Raw genomic sequence first — 26,560 nt, forward strand, 5'->3', positions numbered from 1 at the left:
CAGTCTGGAGAAGCTGATAACTGGCTTATGATCTCCTGACATAATGTATGGCCAAGGGAAGCAGAAAAGAGAACTGGTGGAGGACACCCAAAACATTCTGCTGAGCAGCCCCAGGGAACTGGATGGCCAGAGCTGACAACACTTTATTCAGTTCCTCTTGTTTCTGTGTTCTTCCCCATAGATTACTCTCGTTTGTTTTGTCTCCATCTTTTGTTCAAAAGCAATATGATTGTCTATTTGAAGAAAAGTCTGTGTGTGATGTGGTGTGATTTTTAAGGACACTTATTTAACGAGGTCATCTTTTCTTGACAGATTAGGAAACTAATTCACAGCATAAAACATTCAGCAGTGCTCAAATCCAAGCCTGTCACTAGTTTAATAAACATGAATCAAATGGCAGTCAACACTGATAGCATTAATTGGAGACCACAGGACAAATTTCATTTCTTAGTATCTTTCCCAGTATCACACCTAATTTGATCTCTTTCCTATTTTAGTGCATCTAGGGTTTTTAAAAAAACATATATATTAAGTTAGATTTTAGAACTAGTTTCTTAATATTGTTAAAATAGAAAGCAAGTTTTGGTGTTTGCAGGATCAACTTTTGCGTATCAGGAAAAGAGATGTTCGTGGAACATCTTCTACAGGGTAGGGATAAAATATTCAGGTCCTCTAATACTGTTTAGCTAGGGCCATAATTCCAGCTAAATCGTCATAGAGAAAACATGTATTAAGCCATTGAGTTCTGCATGTATTTTCCCCCAGTGTTTTGTTATGTAATTTTTAAAGCATACAGAAAAGCTGAAATAATTTTACAGTAATACCCATATATCTACTATCTTTATTCTACCATTAACATCTTACTTTATCACATATCTGTCCATCCATGGAGCCATCTTATTTTTTGGATGTATTTCAAAATAGGTTTATAAATGTATTTTCATTTCTTACCAACACCCATATGGAAACATGTAAAACAGCAAAAGGTGAAACAATCCCACAAAAAAATGTTTGGCTATTTTTAATCCATCTTATCTGAGTTGGTGACTGAAGAATATCTTACTCCAGTTGTTGGTACTTTGGTGCTTTTCTTTCTTCTCCTTTTCGCATCATCCATGAAAGGCTCTGGGCAGCACTTGGCAGGCAGGTTTCTTGTAGCGCCCACTGCTGTTAAACTACGTGTATCGTTTGTATGCTTATGGCAAACGCTTTCCGTGGCTGTTCTGATACCCGCCCCTCTCTGCTCTGATGAGTTACTGAGGGTGAGATTTGTCAGTGAGCCAGTCACTTCCTTCATGAGTATCCCTCCAGTCTGTTTAAAGTGACCAGACGTGCTTTCATCCTACTTTACAATTAGCCCTCTAATAATTTCTTTTTTAAAGTTCCAAAAACTCGGTGAATTTTTGTTTTGTTTTGTTTTGTTTTGCTCGTACTGCACGGCTTGTGGGATCTTAGTTCCCCAACCAGGAATCAAACCCAGGCCCTCAGCAGTGAAAGCACGGAGTCCTAACCACTGGACCACCAGGGAATTCCCTTGGTGAATTTTTTAAAACCAAGTTTAAGGTTTAACCTTGACTCTTAGTAGAAGATTTACCAATGACTATTTAGTAAGATTCCTAGGAACGTTGGCCTTCCTCCACCTCTCACCCTCTTCCTCTAACTTCTTTAGAGGCATAATTTCAAATATGGGAAATCTAAGGAAGTCAGTTCCTGATGTTAGAGAAGAATTCCCAATTGGTAAAATCCTGTTTATTTACAGTTGGCCCTTCTTTTTTTAAATATCACTGGCTGACACCTAGATGTGCAGTATGCTTCATAAAGCAAAATTATCTAATATTCTCTTCCAGGAAATTATGTTTTGTGTATTTCTTGAAAATTGGAGCATTTGTTAGCTTTGAGTCATACTAGATATCCAGTATTTTGTCTTTGGAAAGTACCTTTGAAAATGTAGCATAATCATTATATAGAAAGAATAACTGAAATGTTGTAACAATTATATTTTTCTTTTTATTAATATCATCAAAGGCCTGACCCTGTAAAGCCCTAGTTTGAATCACATGAACCACAAGCTCGGTATTTGTCTATTATATATAATTTACAATCCACATGCCTTATCCAACTCATATAAAGTAATTATTTGGGACTTCCCTGGTGGCGCAGTGGTTAAGCATCTGCCTGCCAATGAAGGGGACACGGGTTCAAGCCCTGGTCCGGGAAGATTCCGCATGCCTTGGAGCATCTAAGCCCGTGCACCACAACTACTGAGCCTGAGCTCTAGAGCTCACGAGCCACAACTACTGAGCCTGCGTGCCACAACTACTGAAGCCCACGTGCCTAGAGCCTGTGCTCTGCAACAAGAGAAGCCACCGCAATGAGAAGCCTGCGCACTGCAACCAAGAGTAGCCCCCGCTCACCGCAACTAGAGAAAGCCTGCACACAGCAACGAAGACCCAGTGCAGCCAAATAAATAAAATTAATTAATTAATTAATTTAAAAAAAGAGAGAGCAGCAGATGTCTGCCTGCATTCTGAGTCTCCCCACTTCCTTTAAAAAATAATAATAGTAAAGTAATTATTTGACCCTAAGGATGTGTTTTAAGGATATATTGCAATATATTTTGTGAAGCAATTAGAAGATCCTACAGTATTTTCATAGGAAGAAATCTGAATTATAATCAGATTTTGTTTGACACTCACAGGCGCTTAATGAAAGCATACTATCTAGTTGTTTCTTGTCTTGCAGGGTAATTTCAGTTTATGTTCATTCTTTGTCTAAATAACCAGACTGATCATCCTCTTTCTTATAAATTAAAATTAGTATTTCAGAAGAATGTCAAGACTTTTCCCTGCCCAGATAAGGAAAATTAAGAGAGAAGTTAGCATGTTCAGCTAGCAAATACAGATGTTGCAAATATTGAATACTGATACTGTATTCACAGTAAAAACAATCTTAGTGCTAAGAAGTCTGTTTGAATTTTAAAAGTAAATCTGTCTGTTACAGAGGAGACTTTTCTTTTTCAGCCTTTTGGTTGAGCCTTTATACAGTGTGATTTTCCTTCAGTAGAATTCATAACAGCACTTTCTAAAAGACATTCTTTCGTAAGCATTGGTATCCAAGAATCTATGCTCACTTATCAAACAAAGTATGAGCTACAGGAACCAACAGAGAGAAGTTCATCAAATAGCAACCATTAAAATCCTGAGCAGTGTTTATTTCTTTTAAAATTCTGGACAATTTTTTCTTAATTCCATCTGTTGGACAGCGTTCATTTGAGTTGGCCTTTAAATTGTACTACTTGGTGAAGCACTAGAGAAAGAGAAGACTTTGGAAACTTAGCATCACAAGAAAATAAATCATCTCCATCAACCGTACACCATAACCCCATTCAGAACATTCTGGTTTGAAAGCAAAGTCCAAAGAAATGATTACATTCTGCTTCTATGGAAACCAAAGCAGAAAAGTATTTTGCTTGGATTTGAATGGAAATCAGCATCTCAGACATGCATCAGGTGGTTCTGATTTGGTTTTTTGATGTGATTCAGATTTTCACGCAAAGGTCAGATCCAGTAGTAAGTTTTTATCTGAATTCTGATAAATTGTGCTTATAAAAGCCTATGAGATGATCAGCAGTGAGAGGCTTTCACTGGAGTATGGGCACTCTTGTGGTTTTTTCAGAATAGAACAAGCAGTCAGGAAGCAAAAAGTTTTACAATTAGTAAATAAACCAATCCTATAAGGAAAACAATAATATTATCTGTAAATTAATGATTGATCCTTCTGCAGAATCTTTCGATAACTTTTTAAAGATGTTGGTGGAGTGTTTGATCAATATCCATGAAGTCAAATAACTGTGGCCTGAGCTACTTTTCTGATTGTATAATCTTTTATAGTAACTAAGTCTTCATGCCTTTCCTCCCCTTCCCCCCCCAATTAATAAACAGAAAAGAATGAAGAAGAAGAGCAAGAAGCAAAAATGGAACTGAAACGCAGACTCAGCAGAAAGGTGATGAAACTGTGATGGTTAACGAGCGTGTGTATTTTGAGATATACTTCATTTTTAAAATGCAGATCAGTGCTTTACATGTAAATCTGATATTTAGGAATAATTATTCCTATTAGTCTACTGACTAATCACAGACATTAAAATCAATGTAATGTTTGCAATATTAATTATGTTTATATTAATGCATAATATGCTAATTTTGAAAAGTCGACAGTCAAAAGTTTTAAATTACATTTGCCAATTATGAAAATAACATATAATCTGTGTGAAATTTTTTCAAATGCCAAAAGGAACAAAAAAGACTAGAAAATCATGCAGACGTCTCCCATTCAGAGATAACCATTATTAACATTTCAATGTGTAGTTTGTAAAAATGCTCACTGTTTCCATGCAGTTTGGGAAACACTGAATAAATACTTTGTTATTACTAAAGATTCTGAGCTGGGTGAGTAATTTATTAAGTGAACTTGATCATCCAGCTTGCCTGCTGCAGTGCTACCCAAATTGACAAATGGCTTACCTCCAAAACTCAGACCATTGTTTCTACCCATTTATGAAAATATAAATCTGATACCAGGGCCCTCGCTTTTTTCGGTAAGTGTTAAAATAATAATAATCTTTGGAAAAATTAAGCACTGTCAGAGTTTATATTTCATTATAAACACCTTGCTCAGTAATTCTTCAGATATACCTTTCACAGCTGGATAAGGCAGGATGAGTAAAATATGACATCTGCAGCAAAGAGTGTGACCTGACCCACATTTATTTGGGCTGGCTGGGGAGTTCACAGCCAAAACATTCCAAGGCAGAAAGAAGAAGCACTCCATTCCCATGGAAAAGTTAGAGACTGTATTTTGAGAGGTTTTGGTTTTCATTTTTAGGGAAAAATAGCCTTAATTCATCTCTTTTGTTCCTCAGAGATCCCAAACATCAAACAATAATCAAGTTAAAAAAGACACTATAAACTGAATTTCTTGAGATGGCTCTTCTAGCAATTCAATGGCCATTAAGTTACCAGCTACAGATAAGCGGTAACCCCTCCTCCTTGCTCCAGCTCACCTCTGTCATACATATAGTCTTTTCTTAATCCAGTTGGGTCCTTCTGGGAGGCAACAGAGCTGCCCTACCCCCACTAGCCTGTACCACACAGAGCTCCCTGCCATAGGTGCAAAATATTCCATAGCACTAATAGCTACCCCGTAACTGGCACAGCCCTGAAGGGCAAGACTAGATGGAGAACTTCTGACCTCTGTGGCCATTGGTCGCTTGCATTGTGGGAAGTCCCCAGAAGCAAGGGTTTCTCTACCTTCTTAATCCTACCTGCCCTAGAGTGGCAGTAAGAAGCTAGCAGTATAGATAGCACAGTAACTGAGAGGATAACAGAACCACTTAGATTTTTCCTCCCTTTGTCCACCACCTACCAGGGCTTTATGAAGACAGAAGGAGCCGCCGTTGCCTTATCCCAGGTCAAGTAGGCTCAGGGTGTAGACCCAGACCTAAGAATCCTTGAATGCCTTGAGTTTTAGAGCATTGACAGTTCAGCCTCTGGTTTTACTGAAGAGGAAACCAAGGAAAGGGGAGAGTTTTGACCACAAAAAACATCAGTTTTTGTTTGTTTGTTTGTTTTGTAAGAGTGCTTAATTTTTCCAAAAATTGAACCCATGCTAATAAGGAATGCCTCCAAAGAGGACCACTTAAACCATGGATAGTCTGGCTGTATATAGAGTGTATGTATGGAGAGAAAAATACTGAAAATGGACCCGATGGGTAAAACATAGGCCTGGCTCTACGTGTCTGACAATACTGTGACACCTCCCAACTGAGAAAGGCCACAAAAGCATGAAACTTAATAGCGTACAGTAGATGATGCCTGTTCAACCAGGGGCCCAGTTTCTTAGTCTCTCAGGACGATCTCTGTCTGTTCTTGGGCTTGAGAAAGGACCATGAGAGGAAAACAAATACACACAGGGCAGGGTAGATTAAATATAACCATAAATTTGAATTTGACAAAAACCACAGGGGGACTCCAAGTTATTAGAAGTGTCTTAAGGTTGCAGCTGGGTTTAAGCAGCTGTGGCCTCACTGAAGTGCAGTGTGTCCCCCCTCCTCATTGCTGCATATCGGCTTTTCTGGCCAAGGGTAAATGTCAGATCTGGACCTGTGTCCTTAGACTCTCATGGAAGACCGCCATAGGCACACCCTTCACTGGACCATTCCTTTGTTGTAACTTTGTGCATTTCCGAATATGCAGGTTTAATATAGTAGGAACAGAGATTTTTATTCTCATTTCTACAAGTTGTAGGGCTTTTGTCTTGAGAATTCAATCTTCAAACCAGCCATACTATATCTGGATTACTATTGTGTCTGTCCCCCGTGTCAGAGATGACAGGCACCTTTATCACAATGCCAGGCAAGGTGGGGGAAATAGCATAATGCAGATGGTTGCTAAAGACTGTGACCTATCTAACAATGGTGATTTTTATAGTTGCAAAATTAGGGCACACTGCTTTCTAGTTCTCATTAGAAACTCCCAAGATGCTGCTGCCTCTTTTTTTTTTTTTTTTTTTGATATCTGAAAGTGACCTTATGTAACCATAACTTTGAAGTACTCTGTAGAAAACGTGCCACCATGAGGCTGTAAATGGTTTACTGAACTCATCCCTATCCTCCTGCAGCTCAGCCTGAGACCCACAGTGGCAGAGCTGCAAGCTCGAAGGATCCTGCGGTTTAATGAGTATGTGGAAGTCACCGATTCACCTGACTATGATCGCCGGGCAGACAAGCCCTGGGCCAGGTTAACACCTGCAGACAAGGCAAGACCTCAGTGGCTTGAGCCCTGATTTTATTTATGTATAATTTTATTGTTTTTCTAAAAGCTCCAATACCTACTTACTGCTTACTTAGTCATCTTAGGAGACTAGGTATTACCAAATATCCCAATAATTTTCTGCCTTTGATTATTCAAGACACTTAGGTGATACATTTAATAATATCAACATATTTCTTTCAATTAAGTCTCAGAAAAAACTTGTTCTTTGTTACCATATAACCTGCCTGCATTCAAACCTGGATTGGGGTGGGGCATGTTTCCCACAGCCATGATTTATCCTTACTTGTAGAAAATATAACTTATACAAGTGACTCTTTTAAAGGGATACGTTAACAGTGGAAAAGGTATTGATCTCTAATCAAGGCTGGCACACTTTTTCTATAAATGGCCAGAAAGTAAATATTTTAGGCTTTGTGGGCCGTCCAGTCTTTGTTGCAGTGGCTCAGCTTTGCCTTTGTAGCATGAAAGCAGCCATAGACAGTGTGTAAGTGAATGGATGTATATGTGGTCCAATAAAACTATATTTATAAAAACAGATGGGGGTGGTGGTGGGATGAATTGGGAGATTGGGATTGACAGTATATATACTAATATGTATCAAATAGATAACTAATGAGAACCTGCTGTATAGCACAGGGAACTCTACTTCACAGTAGAAACTAACACGACATTGTAAAACAACTATACCCCAATAAAAATAAATTAATTAATTAAATAAATAAAATAAACCAGATGATGGGCCACATTTGGCCTATGGGTCATGGTTTACCAACACTTAATCTATATCATGGCTCACAGTTCAGGATAACTGAAATATATAGAGGGTTCCATCATGAAGAAAGACTAATTATTTTATGAGTACCATGGTTACATAAAGAATTTTGCCAACCATTTGTTTGTTTCTAAATTCTTCACTTTACAATTTTCCTGATCTCCCAAATAGTGGTTTCTAATTTTTGTCTCTAAGCAAAATTCCATATTGAGTAGTCTCATGCCACACCCAGTCTTAAAGCTAGAACTAGGTATTTAGGTACACTCTGTGCTGATGCCCTCTAATAGGAGATTTCATTCTGTAAAGCACCTACTATGTGTCAAGCTCATATTGGAGATACAGAATCAGTACTAGCTCATAAGAAGAAATGAAAACTAGAAAGGAGTAAGATTACAAAGGAAGAATGCGCAGAATGAAAACAGAAGGGAAGGAGGCTGGGAAAAGAGCCCGAGAAACCCAACACGAAGAGACATTGGAAAAATACTGAAAAGAAATGTCTGTGAGGTGGGGAAAGAGAAGCTGTAGCCCGGCAGCCTAGAAAGGGGAGTGTCAGCTCACAAGTGGTTAGTAACATAGTGAAAGGAGGCATTTTAGCTGACTGACTGTGGTGGGGACCATGAGAATAAAACACAACCTCAAGAGTCTCGCTGTGAAGAAGAGGTATGATAAGGTAGACACCTGAGGGAAAATGATTGTGGAGGCTGAAAGCTTGAGTGAGTAGAATTGGAAAATAAGAATATCAAGGGAGTGATTTTTTAATTTATGGGAAATACCTGAGCCATCTTTTATGCCATGAGGAAGGAGCGAAAAGAAAGGGAAAGTTTGCCTATATAGGAGAAAAAGTCAGTAAGTGCTAGAGTAGGGCATAATCAGTGGTGCAGCAGGTCAAGGATTATGCAGAAAAGGCAAGGAGGAAACCCTTGAGGTTGGAATGGAGAACACAGACTGAGGAATGTGCCCTAAAAAAGGAGGCTTCCCCCAGGCAGGTGAAATCCCTCAGATCGAGGGCAGCCATGAGGGCATGAAGAAGGCTGTGATACTCAGGTCGTGGGGCAAGCTTACCATCAGTCAATACCAGGTTTCCTGTAGGAAATAGCAAGTTTATGTGTTACCAGTAATTGCCTGTTAACTACTTAATGTGATTTCTTGCCCTTAGGCAAGAGTGACTCAGGTCACTCAGTGTTATTCAGCTGACAAATGGGCTGCTCTGGAGGGTCCGAGGTGGCTTGTTTACATATCTGGTGTCTTGGTGAGGATGGCTCAGAGGCTAGGCTTATTAGCAGCTAGGCTCAGCCAGGGCTGTCCACCAAAGCACAGACATATGGCCTCTTCAGCATGGTGGCCTCAGAGTTGTCAGGCTTCTTACATGGCGGCTGGCTTGTCCCAGAGCAAGTGCCCCAAGAGAACCAGGTAAGAGTTGCATGGCCTTATCTGACCCAGCTTTAGAAGGCACCCAGCCTCGCTTCCACCACATTCTGTTAGTTCCCGGCAAGTCATAAGGTCGGCTCAGATTCAAGGGAAGGGGAATTAGCTCTGCCTTTCAGTGGGGGGAGTGGTGGCAAGGTCATATTGCAGAAGAAATGTGAGCTGGAGTTATTATTGCTGCCATCTTTGGAAAATGCAGTCTGCCATATCCACCATTCCCAGTTATCACGTTACTCAAATGTTGAATTTCAGAAAGGCAGGTAGGGCGTGGCCAGGTAAATGATTAAAATCAGAGCAAGTGCAAAGTATACAAGCAGTGAGAGTCTAAATGATTAACCACCCTCATATGGAAACTACATTTTCCATACTCTAGAAATAGTCCTTCCTAACTCTTGTCTGTTGGTGGAAGGTAAAGTTTGTCCACCTCTAGCTATAACAGAGAGGATTTTTCTTTTTAATTTTGTGTTGAAACAAAAATAGATTTTTGTGCTGACTTCTAGGCTGCAGGGGAGATGTACTTGGTCGAGTTTTCTTCTACAGGATTAATGTCTCTTCACGAGTAATTTGAAGGCACATGACTTTTACATCTCCCCTGGAGATGGAACCCTGAGCCCCAGAGCACAGCCAGAGGCCCTCCCTACTCACATCTGAGTCTCATTTTCTCCCTTTGACATTGTCTCTTCCATTAACCCTGAGACCTTTGAAGGTCTAAAGGACTGCATTTTTAGAACCGGATTTGTATTGTAGGTTTTTTCTCCTTGAAGAAAACTAAGAATAATTTCTTTTAGAAAGAAAAAAATGTTGTATACTTTTAAAAGATAGAAAATAGAAAAAAGGCAACAATGTAAAATGCTTTTAATGTATAGTACTTCGTATATACACAAGTGACTTGTGTTTATTGGCAAAAATCAGAATATTCAAAAATACAAGAAGAGGAAATAATAATTACAGTGCACATCAATGCATGGTATTTTTTATTTTTTATTTTTTTGCGATACGCGGGCCTCTCACCGTTGTGGCCTCTCCCGTTGCGGAGCACAGGGTCCGGACGCGCAGGCTCAGTGGCCATGGCTCACGGGCCCAGCCGCTCCGTGGCATGTGGGATCTTCCCGGACCGGGGCACGAACCCGTGTCCCCTGCATCGGCAGGCGGACTCTCAACCACTGCGCCACCAGGCAAGCCCAATGCGTGGTATTTTTAAGAATTTCTAAAAATACTGTTTTCAACCTAACACTGAAAAAAATAATCTGTTTTCTCTAGATGTTAAAAGATTTGTATAATGTAATGTTATTGCCCAGAGTTACTAAAACTATCAATGGTCTTAGTATATATTTTATTTTAGAATGAAAACCCATGCTAATCATTATTATCGTAACAAGCATTTCTGGATTTCTGTTGTTTTTTACTTTAAAATATTCATAATATATGACGATAAGATTTATAATGATATATTTTTTCAATAAATCAATATAAAAGCCTATAATTTACCTTTATATTAAAAAAGAATTTTACTTTTTAACTTTTGAACTATATATCCCATTTAAAGAAAAAAAAACTATTGAAAGTAAATATTTCTACCTCTGCTCTCAAAATAAACACTGAACTTCCTGCCAGCCTAAAGGAGCCATCCTTCTCTCTCTTTTCTTAGTACTATTTTCTTAGCCCCACTAAGATACCACTTTGCATTTAAACATTTTTTTGAACTTCAAATGTAAAGAAAAGGGGTCAGTAGCCGATTAGTCAATAACCAATCAATGCCCATTCTATGAAAACACTGTGCTGGGTATTCTGGGGAATCTCATAGACCTGGTAGTCTTGTTAAACTGCCCGAAATGGGAAAGAGAAGTAGTGGGGAAAATGCATTATTAATTGTGAACTTGACTGAGCTTAAATCACCTTTAACATAAAATTTTTAATTTTAGAATATCTGTGCTTGGGTAGAACACTAGAAACAGATACACATATAGTAAGATATCTGTGGCCTCTATAAATATATATGGCCTATATAGATATCTGTGCTGGAGTAGATGAGCCCTAAGGTGACAAGTAGAGCCAGAGAAGGCCATCAACTTGGCTTGAAGACCAAAGCGCCCACAGCAGTTGCCATCTCCCTGGGGTAAACCGTGGAAGCTCCATGTAGAGAGGAGAGGGCAGGCTATGGAGCAGGGCGCTTCTGGGTTTGATTCCTAATTGGCTACTTGGTAGATGTTTGACCTTGACCAAGTCATTTAACTTGGGTTTCCTCACTAGTAAAATAGAGCTAATTATATCTATCCTGAGAATTTAGTAGATTATCTATAGAGTTCCAGCTCATCAATAAATGATAGCTCTTACCAGTGTTACTTTCATGGTCAGGCTTGATAATCTAAGCTTTGTTCCCCATTGGTGACATTTTCATTACTCATTGAAGACTCAGTTTACAGTCTAGTCTAAATGTATCCAATGAAAGAGAATCCGGAATTTTTCAGATGATACATGGGTTTGTCCAAGTTACTCAGTAGTCATTTATTAAAACCCTTTTAATATAATATTGTCTTAGATACTGGGGACATAAAGATGAATAGAACGTACCACCCTCCCAGGAATGCACTGTCTAAATAGGTCCTAGGGAAGACTGAGATTTTAATTCCATACAGAGACGTTCTTTGGCTTATTCATGGCTGCCTAGGCAGCAGAAAGTACACTTACCTAACCATGGCGTTGAGCTTGATGAGTAGCCAAGAAATCCCCTCCATGTTAAACAGCAGATTTTTATCAAAGAAATAAGCAAAGACATCGAAACGATGGGAGTTCAAGTTAATCCTCATAGCTCAGGTTATTTGAGAAGGCAGCAAGTCCATATATTCAACAAATCACCTCTTGCTTCTGGCCAGGCTGACCCCTGAGCTGACTGGGAGTGATAAGCAGACCTTCCATCACCAGTCATCACGAGTCAATCTTAAACTTGGTTCCAGTCATTTTTGTTTCCTTTTTCCTTTCTATAATTCTCATGCTACCAAACAACACTACATATTTGGTGCCAGTACTGTCTCTTGTGGACTTGTTTTGTTTCAGTCTCAGAAATACCTAGTCTTGGCCGAATGACTCCCCATTGTTGACCCAACTCAGCACCATTCAGATTTCAATCCCACTACATCAGCCTACCTCTTTCTATCCCATTATCCTTCAAAAAAATATCAGTCCCATTTACACTTATGTGAAGAGTTATTAGACTTAAACTCTGGTCTCGTTTGTATAGAAGAGAGTTTATTGTCCATGTATTTCCCTAACATAAAGGGTATTTAATTACTTTTTTCCTCTCCAAACTCTCTCAGGAAACCTTCTCTTTAAATAGTAAGAAGGGGACTTCCCTGGCGGTCCAGTGGTTAAGACTCCACACTTCCAACTGCAAGGGGGGGCGCAGGTTTGATGCCTGGTCAGGGAACTAAGTTCCCTCATGCTGCACAGTGCGGCCAAATAAATAAATATAAAAATAAATAAATAGTAAGAGGAAATAACTCTTGGAATAAAACTGCGGTCTTCAGTGAATTTTTAAAATGAGTATTGCATTTCTTTAACTGCCTATAGTCACATCTTCCTGATATATATATTCAAACAACCAGCCCCTGTAATTTCACATCACATTCATTGCCTATAACTGGCTCATCATTTCTAATTACAAGCTAGCACACACAACATGGAGATCTGAGACAATTATCTGGATGACTTAGGCCCTGAAGCTCATTTTATTGGAAAGAGCTTGGGCCTGGAAGTAAGAAGGCCTATCTAGCACCATACGAAGTCACTATAGTATTACTGACTGTATCCCCTGTGCTATACATTACATTCGTATGACTTATTTATTTTGTAACTAGAAGTTTATACCTCCTAATCTCTCCCACCTATTTTACTCATCCCTCTGCTACACCCCTCCCACCCCGGCGACCACCAGTTTGTTCTCTGTATCTGTAAGTCTGTTTCTGTTTTGTTACGTTTGTTCATTTGTTTTGTTTTTTAGATTCCACATATAAATGAAATCATATGGTATTTGTCTTTCTCTGTCTGACTTAGTTTATTTAACATAATACCCTCTAGGTCCATCCATGTTGTTGCAAATGGCAAGATTTCATTCTTTTTCATGGCTGAGTAATATTCCATTGTATATATGCACCACACCTTCGTTATCCATTCATCTGTCAATGACACTTGATTAAGGAAGACTTTTTGATAGATATTAATAGATAGATAGATATTAATTGGTGATGAATATAGAGAGTTTTTGCTATTTTAGCTGGGTATCAGCCAGATACTGGTTCTGGGTATCAATTTTTACAGTGAGTGAAACAAAGTATCAATTTTTACAGTGAGTGAAACAAAGTATCCTCACTGTTGATCTCACTTGTGAAACAAGATATATAGTGTTATCACAGGGAACTTGTGGGCCCAGAAATATTTCTCTACTTGATTCATCCTATTCCAAAAAACCATTAGCAGGAACCACTGCCACAGTCCCCAGCCTCAGGTTCCTCATAGAAACTACAGGGGCTGAGGAATATATTTGGAGAGACAATCTACGACTATAGGATTTAAACATAACATTGAAAGCAGCATTGGGGAAAAGCTTGTATATTGCAGAGTGATAGCTAGTGATGGGAGAAAGCCAGAGAGAGGCCTCAAGGCTTTCTTCTGTCTTTTCCCTTTTCTAAAATACATCATTTTCCAGCCACAAAGTAGATTTTCTTATCTCTCTGTAAAGCCGTTCTCTGTGGTTTGTAATGTCATTCTGTTTCAGCTGAAGAGTCCATTTCTCAGAGGTTATGGGGATGCTTTTATTAGTATTTTTTCATTTACATGAGGAAAAACTTCTTCCTAGAAAAATTAGGAAATAAAGATAAGCACATAGTTGAAACTGAAAACCATCCATGATCCAGCCAGTATTGTTAATACATAACTAATGTTAACATTTTGATGAGTATCTCAGCTTTTCAACCTGAAAGGACATAGCATCTCTTCCAACCCCATCATGTACATGACATGGATTATGTGTTCAATAAATAGTAATAGTAATAGGATTCTACTTGATATTTTCTTTGAGTGGCTTGAAGTGTTGTGCTGAAATTTTTTATTCTAATTGTCTAAACTTTCAATATAAAAGAATAAATAGCAATTACCTTCTCTGTAGCTCTGTGGTAGCTCGTCAAAGCCATGTTGCTGTGGGTGGTATGACATGCAGAACTTTCATAGGAAAATGATACTGTTTCTCAAAAAATCTCATGACTTGTGCTATCCTTGTGGTCATCGAGGATGGGGCATGTGGGTGACTCATAGATCAGGCCCCAGGGTGAGTTTGGCAAAGGCCTCCTTCATCTCTGCCTTGCCAATGTCACCTGAAGGAAATCTGTCCTGGTTTTTGTTTGGCTGTAGTATTGACATTTCATTTGTCATACCTTTACCTAGTAGAAATTAGAAATGCCTTTCTCCAAGACATTTCATCAAAGAATGTCTGCTTCATTGATGCTATGTATACTGAGGAAATATGTGATCTAAATAACAATTCAGTTTATGTATTTTTCCTATTTAGGCGGCAATAAGGAAAGAACTGAATGAATTTAAAAGTACAGAAATGGAAGTTCATGAAGAGAGTCGACAGTTTACCAGGTAGGTAAACAAAATGCAGTTGAGCAAATTAAAAATGAGTAAGATGGTAAACTTATGTTACATGTATTTCATCACAATTAAAAATTTTTTTAAAATGTAGTTTAACACAACACCCACTATGTAGTGAACATTTCTAAAATTAAGTCTTTTTTTTTCTTTCAAAGAAGTCTGAATCATTCCAAAGGGCTATGTTTTCATTTCTTTCTTAGCTTTATTTTCTGGCCCCCAAAACAAGTATCAGCGTCATTTATTCTGCTCTTGAAGAGACTCAGTTGAAGTTTTATACCCAGAACAGATGCTGGTGAGAGCCAGTTTGGGCACATATGTGTCTGCTTTGAACTCACATAACTTAGAGAGGGTAGAAACTCAATTTTTAGAAGACGTAGCTTAGAAAGGAATTCGATGTTTACTGCTGCCACAGAAGATCGCTAGACTCCTACCATTTTTCCTCCCAACACACTTCAGTTTCACAAGCTGCTAAAACCAGAAGGGACCCGAATGATCATGTAGTCTGATCCCCCTACTTCACAGGTGTTCTGTTTATTTCTCTCGTGGGTTTACATGCTATGCTACATGTAACAGGTATTATATAAGATTTTTCAAAGAATTTGCATGCGAATCAAATCTTTGAAACTTGAATTGCTAAAAAACATACGAGGATGGATGATTACCTGAAGAATACCATGGTAGGTCTTTCTGGAAAGCAGACACTGATCCCAAGACTAGAAACAGCCTCTGTAGGGCAGCCATACATCATGGAACGACAGCATCTGCAGTGGTTCCTGTTGGTGGCGGTGTTCCCTGCTGGGGAGCGTGTCCCATGATAAAGGCAGCGGTGATGTATCTTCATCATTTAATAGCAAATCCCTTCCCTGAGGCTTATGGGGGCCTGCTTGCTCCATAGCTATTGGTCCTATAATAATGTCTGGCATGTAGAAGAAGTTCCCCTTTCTCCTAGGGATAGTTCTTCCTTATTTGTTTTGTTTTCTCCTGTATCATATTTATTTGTAAATGCATGTAGGGCTTTTAGATGTCCTGAATATACAGACTTTTTCTCTATTTGAGTGCTTTATCCTATGATAATCTACTCTTGGACCCATCACCTTCCCATATCAAGCAGACCTATTTGTCCTCTCCTTTTCTCCCTTCCACTTCTGGGGTCAGGAAGAGTTCATGCTAATATCTGACACTGTGGTCACACTTCTCCAGTTAAGTTGATCATCATAAGGCAGCTGGATATTTATGGTGACATTGAGCTGGGTGGGACCTCCAGGAAACTGGGGAGATGCCATGTGTTTGTGTCGTTGAGTCCTCACCCTGAGAGTCCTGAGATGTAGTGACTGCACGCAACCCAGTTTTTGACATTTAGGATAGTTTTACATCTGTATAGTTTTCCTAGGAATTGTAGTAACTGATTAACTCATTTTCATTTGATAGCATTGTATGAAGAATAAATTACAATAGAAATAATCAAATTTTTAAAATGCACTTATACAAAAGTTCTCATTTTATGAAAATTAAACATTTATACTCACATAGGTCCTTCTTCTTCTGTTGTACACTGTGACCAAGTAAAAAAAAAGTAGGATGTAGGGAGAAATGAAGTTCATTTCTTTTTTATCTATGTATTCTGATGTACACAAATAATATATTCTAATTAAGCATTCAGACATCACAAAAATCTATCAAGGAAAAGTGAAAACTTCCTTCACTCCTTCCCCAAATTCGTCCCCATTCTCACAGGAACCACTGGTAAAAGTTTGGTGTAGATCTTTGTAGACAGTTTTCTGTACTTTCACAAACATGTATATATATGTGATATATGTGTACGTACTTATATGCATTTATGTACCCCTCTCAGTTATACACAAAGACAGCATCTAGAAAATCTGTCCATGTTAGCATATATTTCATTCATTTGAATGACTCTATGGCATTTCATAGATAATACAGTATGCTGTAAGTTGTTGAACAATTATTCTATTGATGGATGAAAATTTCAGTTTTCCATTATTTAAACAATGCTACCTTGACTTTCTTTGTAAATACACTCTTTTGCATACATGCCAATATTTCTGTAGTATACGAGTATTTGCTATATCCACTAAATATATATTTTTTAACATTTTGAGAGATTACTATTCTCTTGTCTTTCCAAAGGGCACAGTTTTCATTGCGACCTCCAGTTTATGAACATGACTGGTCTACTCACCTTCATCAGTATTTTGGGGTGGTGGGGGTTCTAAAGAATGAACAATAATATCCTATTTCATTGATTTCTGTAAGGTTAGGCATTTTTACATATTTTTATTGATTTTTTTCTAATTTGATGTGCTTTGACCAGTTCTCTTTGGCGTTGTTTGTATTTTTCATATGGACTAGTACAACTTCCTTAAATATTGTGGATATCGGCCCTTTGTTACATGTGTCACAATACTTTCCCCCAATCTGTAGTTAATGTTTTAACTCTTTTTACGGTCTTTTGTTTAAATTTTTGCATATTCAAATTTGTGTATATTGTTATGTTTTAGTTCATTATTTTGTGTCTGATGGAGGATGGCCAAAATTATAAAACTCATCTTTGATTTTTATATGTGCTTTTTTTTAATACTTAAATCTTTCATTCATCGGGCATTTATTTGTATGTATGATTCAAAGGAGTAAACTAACTTTACTGTGTTCTATTTTTGTTGTTGTTGTTGACTTTCTTTGTTCTAAATCAATAATCAATTGTCCCTATGCCATTTGTTTCCCCCTTTATGTGAAATTCTTCTTTATTAAAAGAAGACCATTAAGGATCAATTTCCAGATTCTGTATTGGGTTCTAATGAGCTGTTGTCTGTCCTGGCACTGTGTCACACAGGTCAATTAGAATAGATTTGTAGTATATTTTTAAATCTGATGGAGTCTTTTTCACCTTTAAAATTCTATTGGCTATTTTTCTGTATTTATTCATCTATAGAAATTTGGAGTGTTTGTGTGTGCCGTAAAATAGTCAATTGTTATCTTCATTGTTTAAGCAAATATTAATAGATGCAAACAGGGATGACTGCATTTCAAGAGAAAATCATAGGCTTTTTTTTTTTTTAACAGCTGATACAAAGGTAAGCTTTAAAAGTTTTCCCAAAAATGTATTGGTTAACACTCTTAAAAATGTCTTTTAAAGACACTGGTGGAGGAAGGGGTGAATTAGGTGAAGGGGATTAAGAGGTACAAACTTCCAGTTATAAAATAAATAAGTCATGAGAGTGTAATATACAGCATGGGGAATATAGTCAATAATATTGTAATAACTTTGTATGGTGACAGATGGTAACAGACTTACCATGGTGATCACTTCATAATGTATAAAAATACTGAATCACTATGTTGTATATCTGAAACAAATACAATATTATAAGTCAATTATAGTTCAATGTTTTAGAAAATTAAATTTCTGGATAAGGAAAAATTAAATATTCATATCAGTAAGACAAATATTCTTTGCTTAAGTATTCTTTAAAACTTGGCAGTAAAGCAAATGTCTCCTGTGATTTTTCCATCAATGTATATTACATCATTAGAATTGTATTCCAGTAGAGAAATATTTAGACTCTGAGACATAAAAATAATACTTATGATTTCTTAAGTTGTTTTCAGTATTTCTTTTAAAAGGTGAAAGGTTTGGTAAATACTGCTTAGTCTTATCAAAATAATACAAACATATGATAATGTTTTACATTTAGAAAATTGCTCACGTAGGAGATGGTGGTGCCTTTAGTCTCAGCCACCCTTGGAAGGAATAAACATGCCATGGATCATGACCTGGCCATTTAAATGCAACCCAGATAGAGAGCAGCTCACTTATTAGCCTTTCTCATTAGTGCCAGATGTTATCTCCTTATATCAAGTAAGCCTTCCCTTCAAAATCAAAACCTATTAACTGCCTGTGATTTAGAGTGGTTCATAAAAGGGTTGAGACAGCCCTGCTTCTTCTGCCCAGGCACCTCTTCATCCAGTGATGATCTCCCACACAGTGATGTATCAGTCAACACTGGGAGGATGCATTCCTATACACAGCTTCCTTTGCTTCTGTATCTCTGTAGAGAGTCACAAAAAGCTGGTAACATTGGTTGCCTCTGGGAGGGAAATCAGATGACTGGGGCAGGCATGGTAGGGGAGACTTCACTATTCACCCTTACGAACCTTTTGAATTTTTGAAACATAAGAATTTATTACCTAGTCAAGAAAAAAATATTTAAGAGAAAAAAATGAAGGATCTATTTCCGAAGTCCTCTTTCTGTAAATGAGGAGTCCATCATGGTGGCTTTTCATGAAGAGTGTGCTGGCAGTAATACTGTGGTATTACTGCTGTTCCTGTACCAAGAAGACACCTCTGAAAACTCCATCCTGGAGTACGTTCTCTGCATGTTTGACCTGAAGAGGGATTGTAGTGATCCACTCTTTCATCTAATTCCCCCAGTTTCTCCAGATGGCTCTTGGAATTGGAATGCATTCTAGGGTCATGTGAGAAACATGAGGATAAGTGGTCCCCATAAGAATTCATCCTTTGGCCTGCAAGGTACCAGCATTTAACCTCTGTTTTTTAGAACACTTGCTGCCTGTCCAGACACATACTGTTTTTTTCTCCCCCTCAGCAGCTGCCCACCCAGCCTACTGTTCAAAACCCAGAAGACCGTTTGAAGGGCACTGTACTATTAAATGGGGCCATTGCATTCTGGAAACAGATCACCATGGCAAAGAAAACCCACTTCCCTTTCCATAGTAAATGGGATTTCTACAATTTAAAATAATTCTCTAAATTATAAAGACATGTAAATTGTTTGAAAAAAATTTACGTAAAAACTAAACTTTAAAATGGTTACAGCTGAATGGTAGGATCTATGGTTAGTTATAACCTTTGGATATTTCCTGATTTCCAAATTTTTTTAAATGTCAACATGTATCAGATTTATAATCAAGAGAGAATATTGCTTTTAAAAACAAACTTTGAATTTTGTAAAGAAGAACATTTTTAGAGTATGCAAAGTAGCATTTTCATATATATAATTTTATTAGCTTTTAAATTGTTTGGTTATTATATTAAGCAAAGGATCATTAAATTGACAACTCTTCGAGTCAGAACGGACCTCGAGAGATTATTGGCATAATGTTAAGTGGAAAAATCCAGATACTGACTAAAGGTGTGTGTGTATGTGTGTGTGTGTGTGTGTGTGTGTGTGTATGTATATATGTATATGTATATATATGGCAGTGGTTTATTTTAAAATTCAGATGCATAGAAGAAAAATAAGAAACAACGTTAAAACACTCAGCCTTAAAAAATAATGAAATATTGCCACTTGTAGCAACGTGGATGGACCTACAGAATATCATACTAAGCAAAGTAAATCAGAGAAAGACACATATTATACGATATCACTTAGCTATGGAATCTAAAAAATAATACACCTGAATCTATATACAAAACAGAAACAGACTCACAGACATAGGAAATAAACTTATGGTTACCAAAGGGAAAACGGAGGGTGGGAGGGATAAATTAGGAGTATGGGATTAACAGATACAAACTACTATACATAAAATACATAAGCAACAAGGATTTACTGTATAACATACAGAACTATATTCAATATCTTGTAATAACCTATAATGGCAAATAACCTGAAAATATATATATATATAACTGAATCACTTTGCTGTATACCTGAAACTCCAACAATATTATAAATCAACGGTACTTCAATGTAAATAAAGAAATAAATAAATGCAAATAACGCCAAACCTTATAAAAAAAACTCTTAATGATTTGTTATAGAGAGAGCCTATAGGTGTTTTTTTTCCTTTTCTCTACCTTTCAAATTTCCTAATGTAGCCATGTTGAGGGGTGTGTGTGTGTGTGTGTATTTAAAGAAATTTTCTCATTCTGTGCCACCTTAAGCTATTACTATCCAATGTGGATTTACAGATAAATTAAACCACTCTTTGAGCTTCTAGATAGGTTTATCAAAATGTGACATGGCAGGAACTACACCTGTGACCTCAATAAACATTAATTCAGGGCCCCTCTACAGAGAAATGAGAAGGCTGCTTCTGCATACTCATTTCTCTCTTGGGTGCTCCATTTATTTAATACCTGGACAGAAACTAAAAAGAATTGCAAAATGCTGCTTCGACCACCAGAGTTGCAAGCATGGTTGCCTATTCAGACTAACAAAATCCCATCCAGCATGTCATCTGACTCCGGTTGAACAAGGAACAGTGGTTTAGGAGAGTCTCCTCATTTGTTTAACATAAGTGTATGTGCCATGACCATTAAACTCTTTTAAATAAAGGGGAAATGAATTATTCAGGATTTCTGTATATATCAATTAGGAAATTATAGGAAAGTAATATTTTACACTTTGTGAGTAATTTCATATTTTATATTATCTGAATGAATTTACAGGAAGGTGAGGACATTTTTATATATTAATTTGTAGAGGAACTGTTATGGAAAATAACTATCTTTACCTGAATTCCATGACTTAAAATTAGCTTTTTCCTCCTATTCACTCCCTCTCAACAGTATGAAAATAAGAAAGATTTATTGCAGTTTTAACAAGAAGAAGAAAATATAGATAACTTCAAATTTGAGTTGCAGGAAAGTTCTGAAAAAAGGGTGGACGAAAAGCTTAAGTATCCTGAGAGCACAGTAAACCTATTTATTGCTTCATCAACTTGAAGCCTAAAGCCAAAACTGTCATTCTGTCAGATAGGCAAACTTCCCCCGAGGTAAAGCTGAACTTCATGTACCTTAAAATGAACGCAAACCACTGAGTAGTACCAAACTTAAGAATAATTTGCATTTTTAGGACCTTTAACCATAAAATTTAAGAGTTGATTTTGAAGATAAGATGCCTAATTTAAATAGGATATAAATGTCCTTTTCTGATTGGATAGTGCAAGAAAATATACGGGTTTTTTGACCAGATCTGGGCAGCGCATATGAAGAGAGGTTACATTTATTTATTTATTTATTTATTTATTTATTTATTTAAATTTTGGCTGCGCTGTCTTAGTTGCGGCATACGGGATCTTCACTGCGGCATGTGAGATGATTTAGTTGCAGCGTGCCAACTTCTTAGTTGCAGCATGCGGGCTTCTCAGTTGCAGCAAGCGGGATCTACTTCCCTGACCAGGGATCGAACCTGGGCCTCCTGCATTGGGAGCGCAGAATCTTACCCACTGGACCAGCAGGGAAGTCCTGAGGTAGCACTTCTGACCCCCTGCAGCTTTGTCAGCATATTATTGCAGTCACAGTATTGGTTAGTCATCTTCTTTTCTTCACCAACGTAGAAGCTGTGCTGATGATGGCCTGACCTTCCAACAAAATCCAGTCTGTGAACTCTTTCTCTAATGGATCCATGGGCAAATAGTAGCAAATTGTAGTGTCCTGCTAATTTTTGGAAATTAAAAGCAGGACACTTTCCAGGAAAATGCTTGGCTTTAAAAGGTTCTAAATCTCTCCTGGTCCATTGGCTACTTTGTTGCCCAATCTGATTTTTTTTTTTTTTGCGGTAGGCGGGCCTCTCACTGCTGTGGCCTCTCCCGTTGCGGAGCACAGGCTCCGGACGCGCAGGCTCAGCGGCCATGGCTCACGGGCCCAGCCGCTCCACGGCATGTGGGATCTTCCCGGACTGGGGCACGAACCCATGTCCCCTGCGTAGGCAGGCGGACTCTCAACCACCGTGCCACCAGGGAAGCCCAAGCAGCATCTTTTGTAGAGGGGCTGTCTCTGCTTTCCCATGTGACGTTTATAATGGTATTCTGTTCTGACAGTAACTTAGAACAGTAATTCAGTTGGGGATGCTAGAGCTGCCTTTGATCATAAACATTGCTGTAACTTATTCATTTCACTGAATGCAGAGTTGTGTTTCTCTACTGTCTCACAGAGTTTCTGTTTCATATTTCAGGTTTCATCGTCCATAATGAAGTGCGGGACTCTTTGGAAACAGACTGATCATCTTTGGGGGAATCCTCGCTTCCTGAAAACCTGATATTGCACTGGGATTTGAATGTGTGTGTTTCCGTTTAACTTGTGGTGAAGGAAGCGTGTGGAACGTGCTCCCCACCTATACAGCCCGGATAGGCCAACAAGCAAAGGGAAGGGTGCAGCGACTCTGCTGTCCAGCATGTGGATTGATGGTAAGGGGATACCATGGTTACACCACTTATTCTTCATCAGGAGTTTTAATCAAAGAAGATGAGCAGAAGACAATCGCTGGTTCCCTGTTGCCAGAAAGCCACATTTAAGAGTGCAAGTTAAAGAAGAATGGGGAATGGAATTTCTGAGCACTGGAGAGGGGTGGGGGGTTGAAAATCAGAAAGCAAGAGAAGTACTTCATTATGTTAATGAAAAGAAGAAATGGAAGCATAAAGGTATTTTCAAAGTAGGCTTTTGGTAGTTGAGAACTTATTAAGGGATTTGGGAGTTTAATCACCCAAGGTGGATTTCCTAAAGACCTGACCCTAGAAGAATATTCTTGTTTCATCATTATATTGGTACAGTGTTGTACCATTATTTTTTTGTTGTGCCAGTGAATTCAGTTGCCAGAAATAAGTCTGAGTGTTTTCATGTATCTTTTTCTTAAATGCGAGAGGCTTTTACTGACTCTTAATAAGCATGCTTACCCAAATTTTGTTGCATGCTTTAAGTAGCATAGCTATACATACTTTACATTTTTTTTTTAATACTCCTTACCTAATGTACCAACCTTCCACGAGGATTATAGGACTGGGAATAAAGTCAGACGTAATTATTCGACCTTATAAATCTGTAACAGGCTTTAGAAATAAATCTTTTGGTCTTTCCCTAGCTTGATTATCTCCAATGTTGAAACCATCGTACTTGATCTAAAGAAGATAATATCGACAATCATGGCACCTTTTTAAAAAGTCTGAATCCAAAGTTAAAACTTAAGCAAAATGCAAGTTTTCTGCCAGCAGTTAGCTCTGAATAGGAATGAAAAGAACTACTTATTTTCCATGCTGCATTAAGTTGGATTGCTGCTATTAAAAAAATTAAGCACATGGATTAAAAAAATACTCACCCAAAGACTTAAAAGAACAGAAAATTTCTGCTAAGTTGTAAGTGAGGAGAACCTCATTTGATATTTTAAGAGTCTGCAGATTGCATCCATAAATATAGCATTGACTTTCAGTGCAAAATAATCAGTGAGATTAAAGTTATGGAAGATTTCCCTATGAGCCTACAGTCAATATCGTTTACATTAAGAAGTCCTCTATTGTCATCTTACGGTTTTCCATGGAGTCACAGGCATAGTATGGCTTCTGCTCCCAAGTACATATGACCATATGTAAATACCACCTTGCATTTAATTGTTCTTTCATGATTGTTTTGTGCCCCTTTTATTAAAAACACATGAGATGTATAACAACAAGACAAGACCTAAATAGACTTTATTTTATTCTCAGAGTTTGGACTAGGATTTTCTGAAATGATTCTGGTGCATTATATGGAAAACTCTAATTTTCTATTTCAACCAAAAGGCAAACATTTAATCTGGTGGACAAATTTGGATCCTGCCATTCATTTACATTTTAAAGAACCACTTAAAATTGGATGATTTTGCTTCAAAAATAAAAAAAAATTTAGTCCCACTTAGCCTATTACAAAAAGCCAGGACCATTTTATAACTAAGAAAAGTAGCCAGCGTTGCTGGCACCTCTTGCTGTACTCAGCTATATGCATTAATAAAATAAACCTAGAATTCTACACTATTGTAATTTCCTTGATAGGGTAAGACATATTTTTGTTTTGAAAAACTTTTTCTGCATGCCCAAGTGTCTTTCTCTGGCTGAAGTTTTATCCATTTCATAGTGTTTAAATCCAGCCATAGATATTAACTATGTTCCAGTTTTTTGCTGAAGCCATGTTTTTCCTTATGATATTGTTTTATTGTCATTTTAGTGTCTTGGGAAAAATACCAAGGAATGTAGTGTTATTTTAATTTTCTATACTTATAATCTTAGAACATCATTTTAATTTCTAATCACAAGGCCCCTATAAAAATGGTAAATATAAGACATTTATCACTGTTTTATCACTCAAGATACATATCATAGAAAGTCTCTATTTGGTTGATAAAAGGAACCATTTTTTTCCCACTAGCAGTACATGTGATACAGTTTTTTTATTCCCTACACTGAGATGCACTCGGTACAGAAATGAAACTCTGGTCCCTCAATATATTGTTTTCCTTGTATGATATGTCAGATTTATGAACTACCCATACTTTTTCTTCTAATGATTGACATGTTTAGGGAAAAGTTTAAAAGTCAAAAAAATTAACCAATAATAGTTTAATTTTTAAGAATTGGAACCACAAATTATTTCATTAGAATGATCCTTTAAATAAAAAGCTATGGAAAGAATGGAAGGATTATGAGCTAAGCTATATTTTGCAGAATGAAGCTCTATTTTAATAGATAATTTTACTTTTTTTTAATGTCTTTCTTGGACTATAATTGCTTTACCATGTTGTGTTAGTTTCTGCTGTATAACAAACAAAATGAATCAGCTATACGTATCCATACATTCCCATATCCCCAGTAGCTAATTTTAAAAGGCAGAAACACTGCATATCCATCTCAGCAGCCCATCTTGCCTGGCAGCCCTAAAAGGGTACAAAGATGTGGACCACCCTCCATAGAATTATGTATCTGCCTAATGCCAGCATTTCTGCAGTCCAACCGATAAGCTACGGTTCTATAAAAATACATGTTTATGTGAATTGGGTTGTTGTAATACAACACCAGGATTTTTCCTATTTAAAGTGCAACATTAGGCTGACGTAGAAGAAGTGAGTGGTTTTCCTGGGTCCCTAAGATGTGATTAAGGAAGAGAACAAATCCATCTCCAGAAAGGTCACAGGCAGGAAAAAACTAGACAGACTGTAAAAACCAAAGTGACCATTTCCATCTTTTTTAAAATGGAGAAAAAGAACAGTAACAGTAAGGTAGTAAGAAGATGCCATTAGCTTTATCAGCATCTTCATGGTCATTACCAATTAGGCTGACAAAACTAGTTCTCCAGTGATTAGTGTTAATTTTTGGCAGCCCTGCCTGATAATTTCCTATGGTGTGAAATGTCTAGCATTTTCTTTTTGTTCAATATAATTTACCTTTATGATAATTCCTAAAATTATTTAGATGAAATCTATAATATTCAGAGAACTATTTTGGGTATTTGAACAGCTGTTTTAAATGGAGAAAAAAGCACACTCGTCTATCTGATTTACCCAGAAAAACCGACTTTCTGGTTTCATTTTCATATCCTTTATTAGCATAATGATTGTAACCACTTATCTTTCTCTTATGTTAGTAAATATATTGTTTGTAGAAAGTTCTAAAATGTCAGTGAAAATCTTTTTAAGGAAGTAGAGGAATCGAATACACCCTTGAATAATCATCGAATATTGAAAATGAGAGATAAGCCCTTAAAACCCATAACTCAGGTTTTACAACCTGCAGTTAATTCAGTGCTGCATTGGCACTTAAAAAAAATACAGTAACTTACACTTAAAAGAGAGAAAAATCTGCATCAACATTGCATATCCTAATGTGTACCACATTTTAACACAAAAACAGGCATTGTATTTATACTTAATAGAGTCAGACACAACTTTCACAAATTATACTGTATTCACAATAGAAAAAAGCAACCTTGTCTATCACATAGTAGTATCTCCACATTTAAACAGTGAAAGCTCTTCAGAAATGTCATATTATTTCTTTAATTCATCCCAGCAGCACATTTCACACAGAGTGAGAAATCATTCTCAGAATAGGTGAGATGGAATCAAGCTAGTACAAGATACATCAATTTATG

At 37.3% G+C, this 26,560-nt stretch overlaps 1 protein-coding gene across 4 annotated transcripts in view; it reads left to right on the top strand.

The window, feature by feature from the left end:
* PHACTR2 (phosphatase and actin regulator 2) overlaps positions 1-24,636 on the top strand; it is a 253,020-nt gene extending 228,384 nt beyond the window's left edge. For 2 of the 4 annotated variants that reach the window (XM_029223676.1, XM_029223674.1), the window contains 4 exons: positions 3,942-4,003; positions 6,679-6,816; positions 14,591-14,667; positions 22,623-24,636. In XM_029223676.1, coding sequence (XP_029079509.1) covers positions 3,942-4,003; positions 6,679-6,816; positions 14,591-14,667; positions 22,623-22,638 — 293 coding nt within the window. In that variant the 3' untranslated portion in view covers positions 22,639-24,636. The remainder of the gene's footprint in view (positions 1-3,941; positions 4,004-6,678; positions 6,817-14,590; positions 14,668-22,622) is intronic. The other 2 variants (XR_003793690.1, XM_029223675.1) reach the window with 2 other exon arrangements.
* Positions 24,637-26,560: the final 1,924 nt, after the last annotated feature.

The sequence above is a fragment of the Monodon monoceros genome, unplaced genomic scaffold, assembly GCF_005190385.1.
Source record: "Monodon monoceros isolate NGI ecotype Baffin Bay Population unplaced genomic scaffold, NGI_Narwhal_1 Super_Scaffold_15, whole genome shotgun sequence".
In the NCBI taxonomy this organism is placed as follows: Eukaryota; Metazoa; Chordata; class Mammalia; order Artiodactyla; family Monodontidae; genus Monodon; species Monodon monoceros.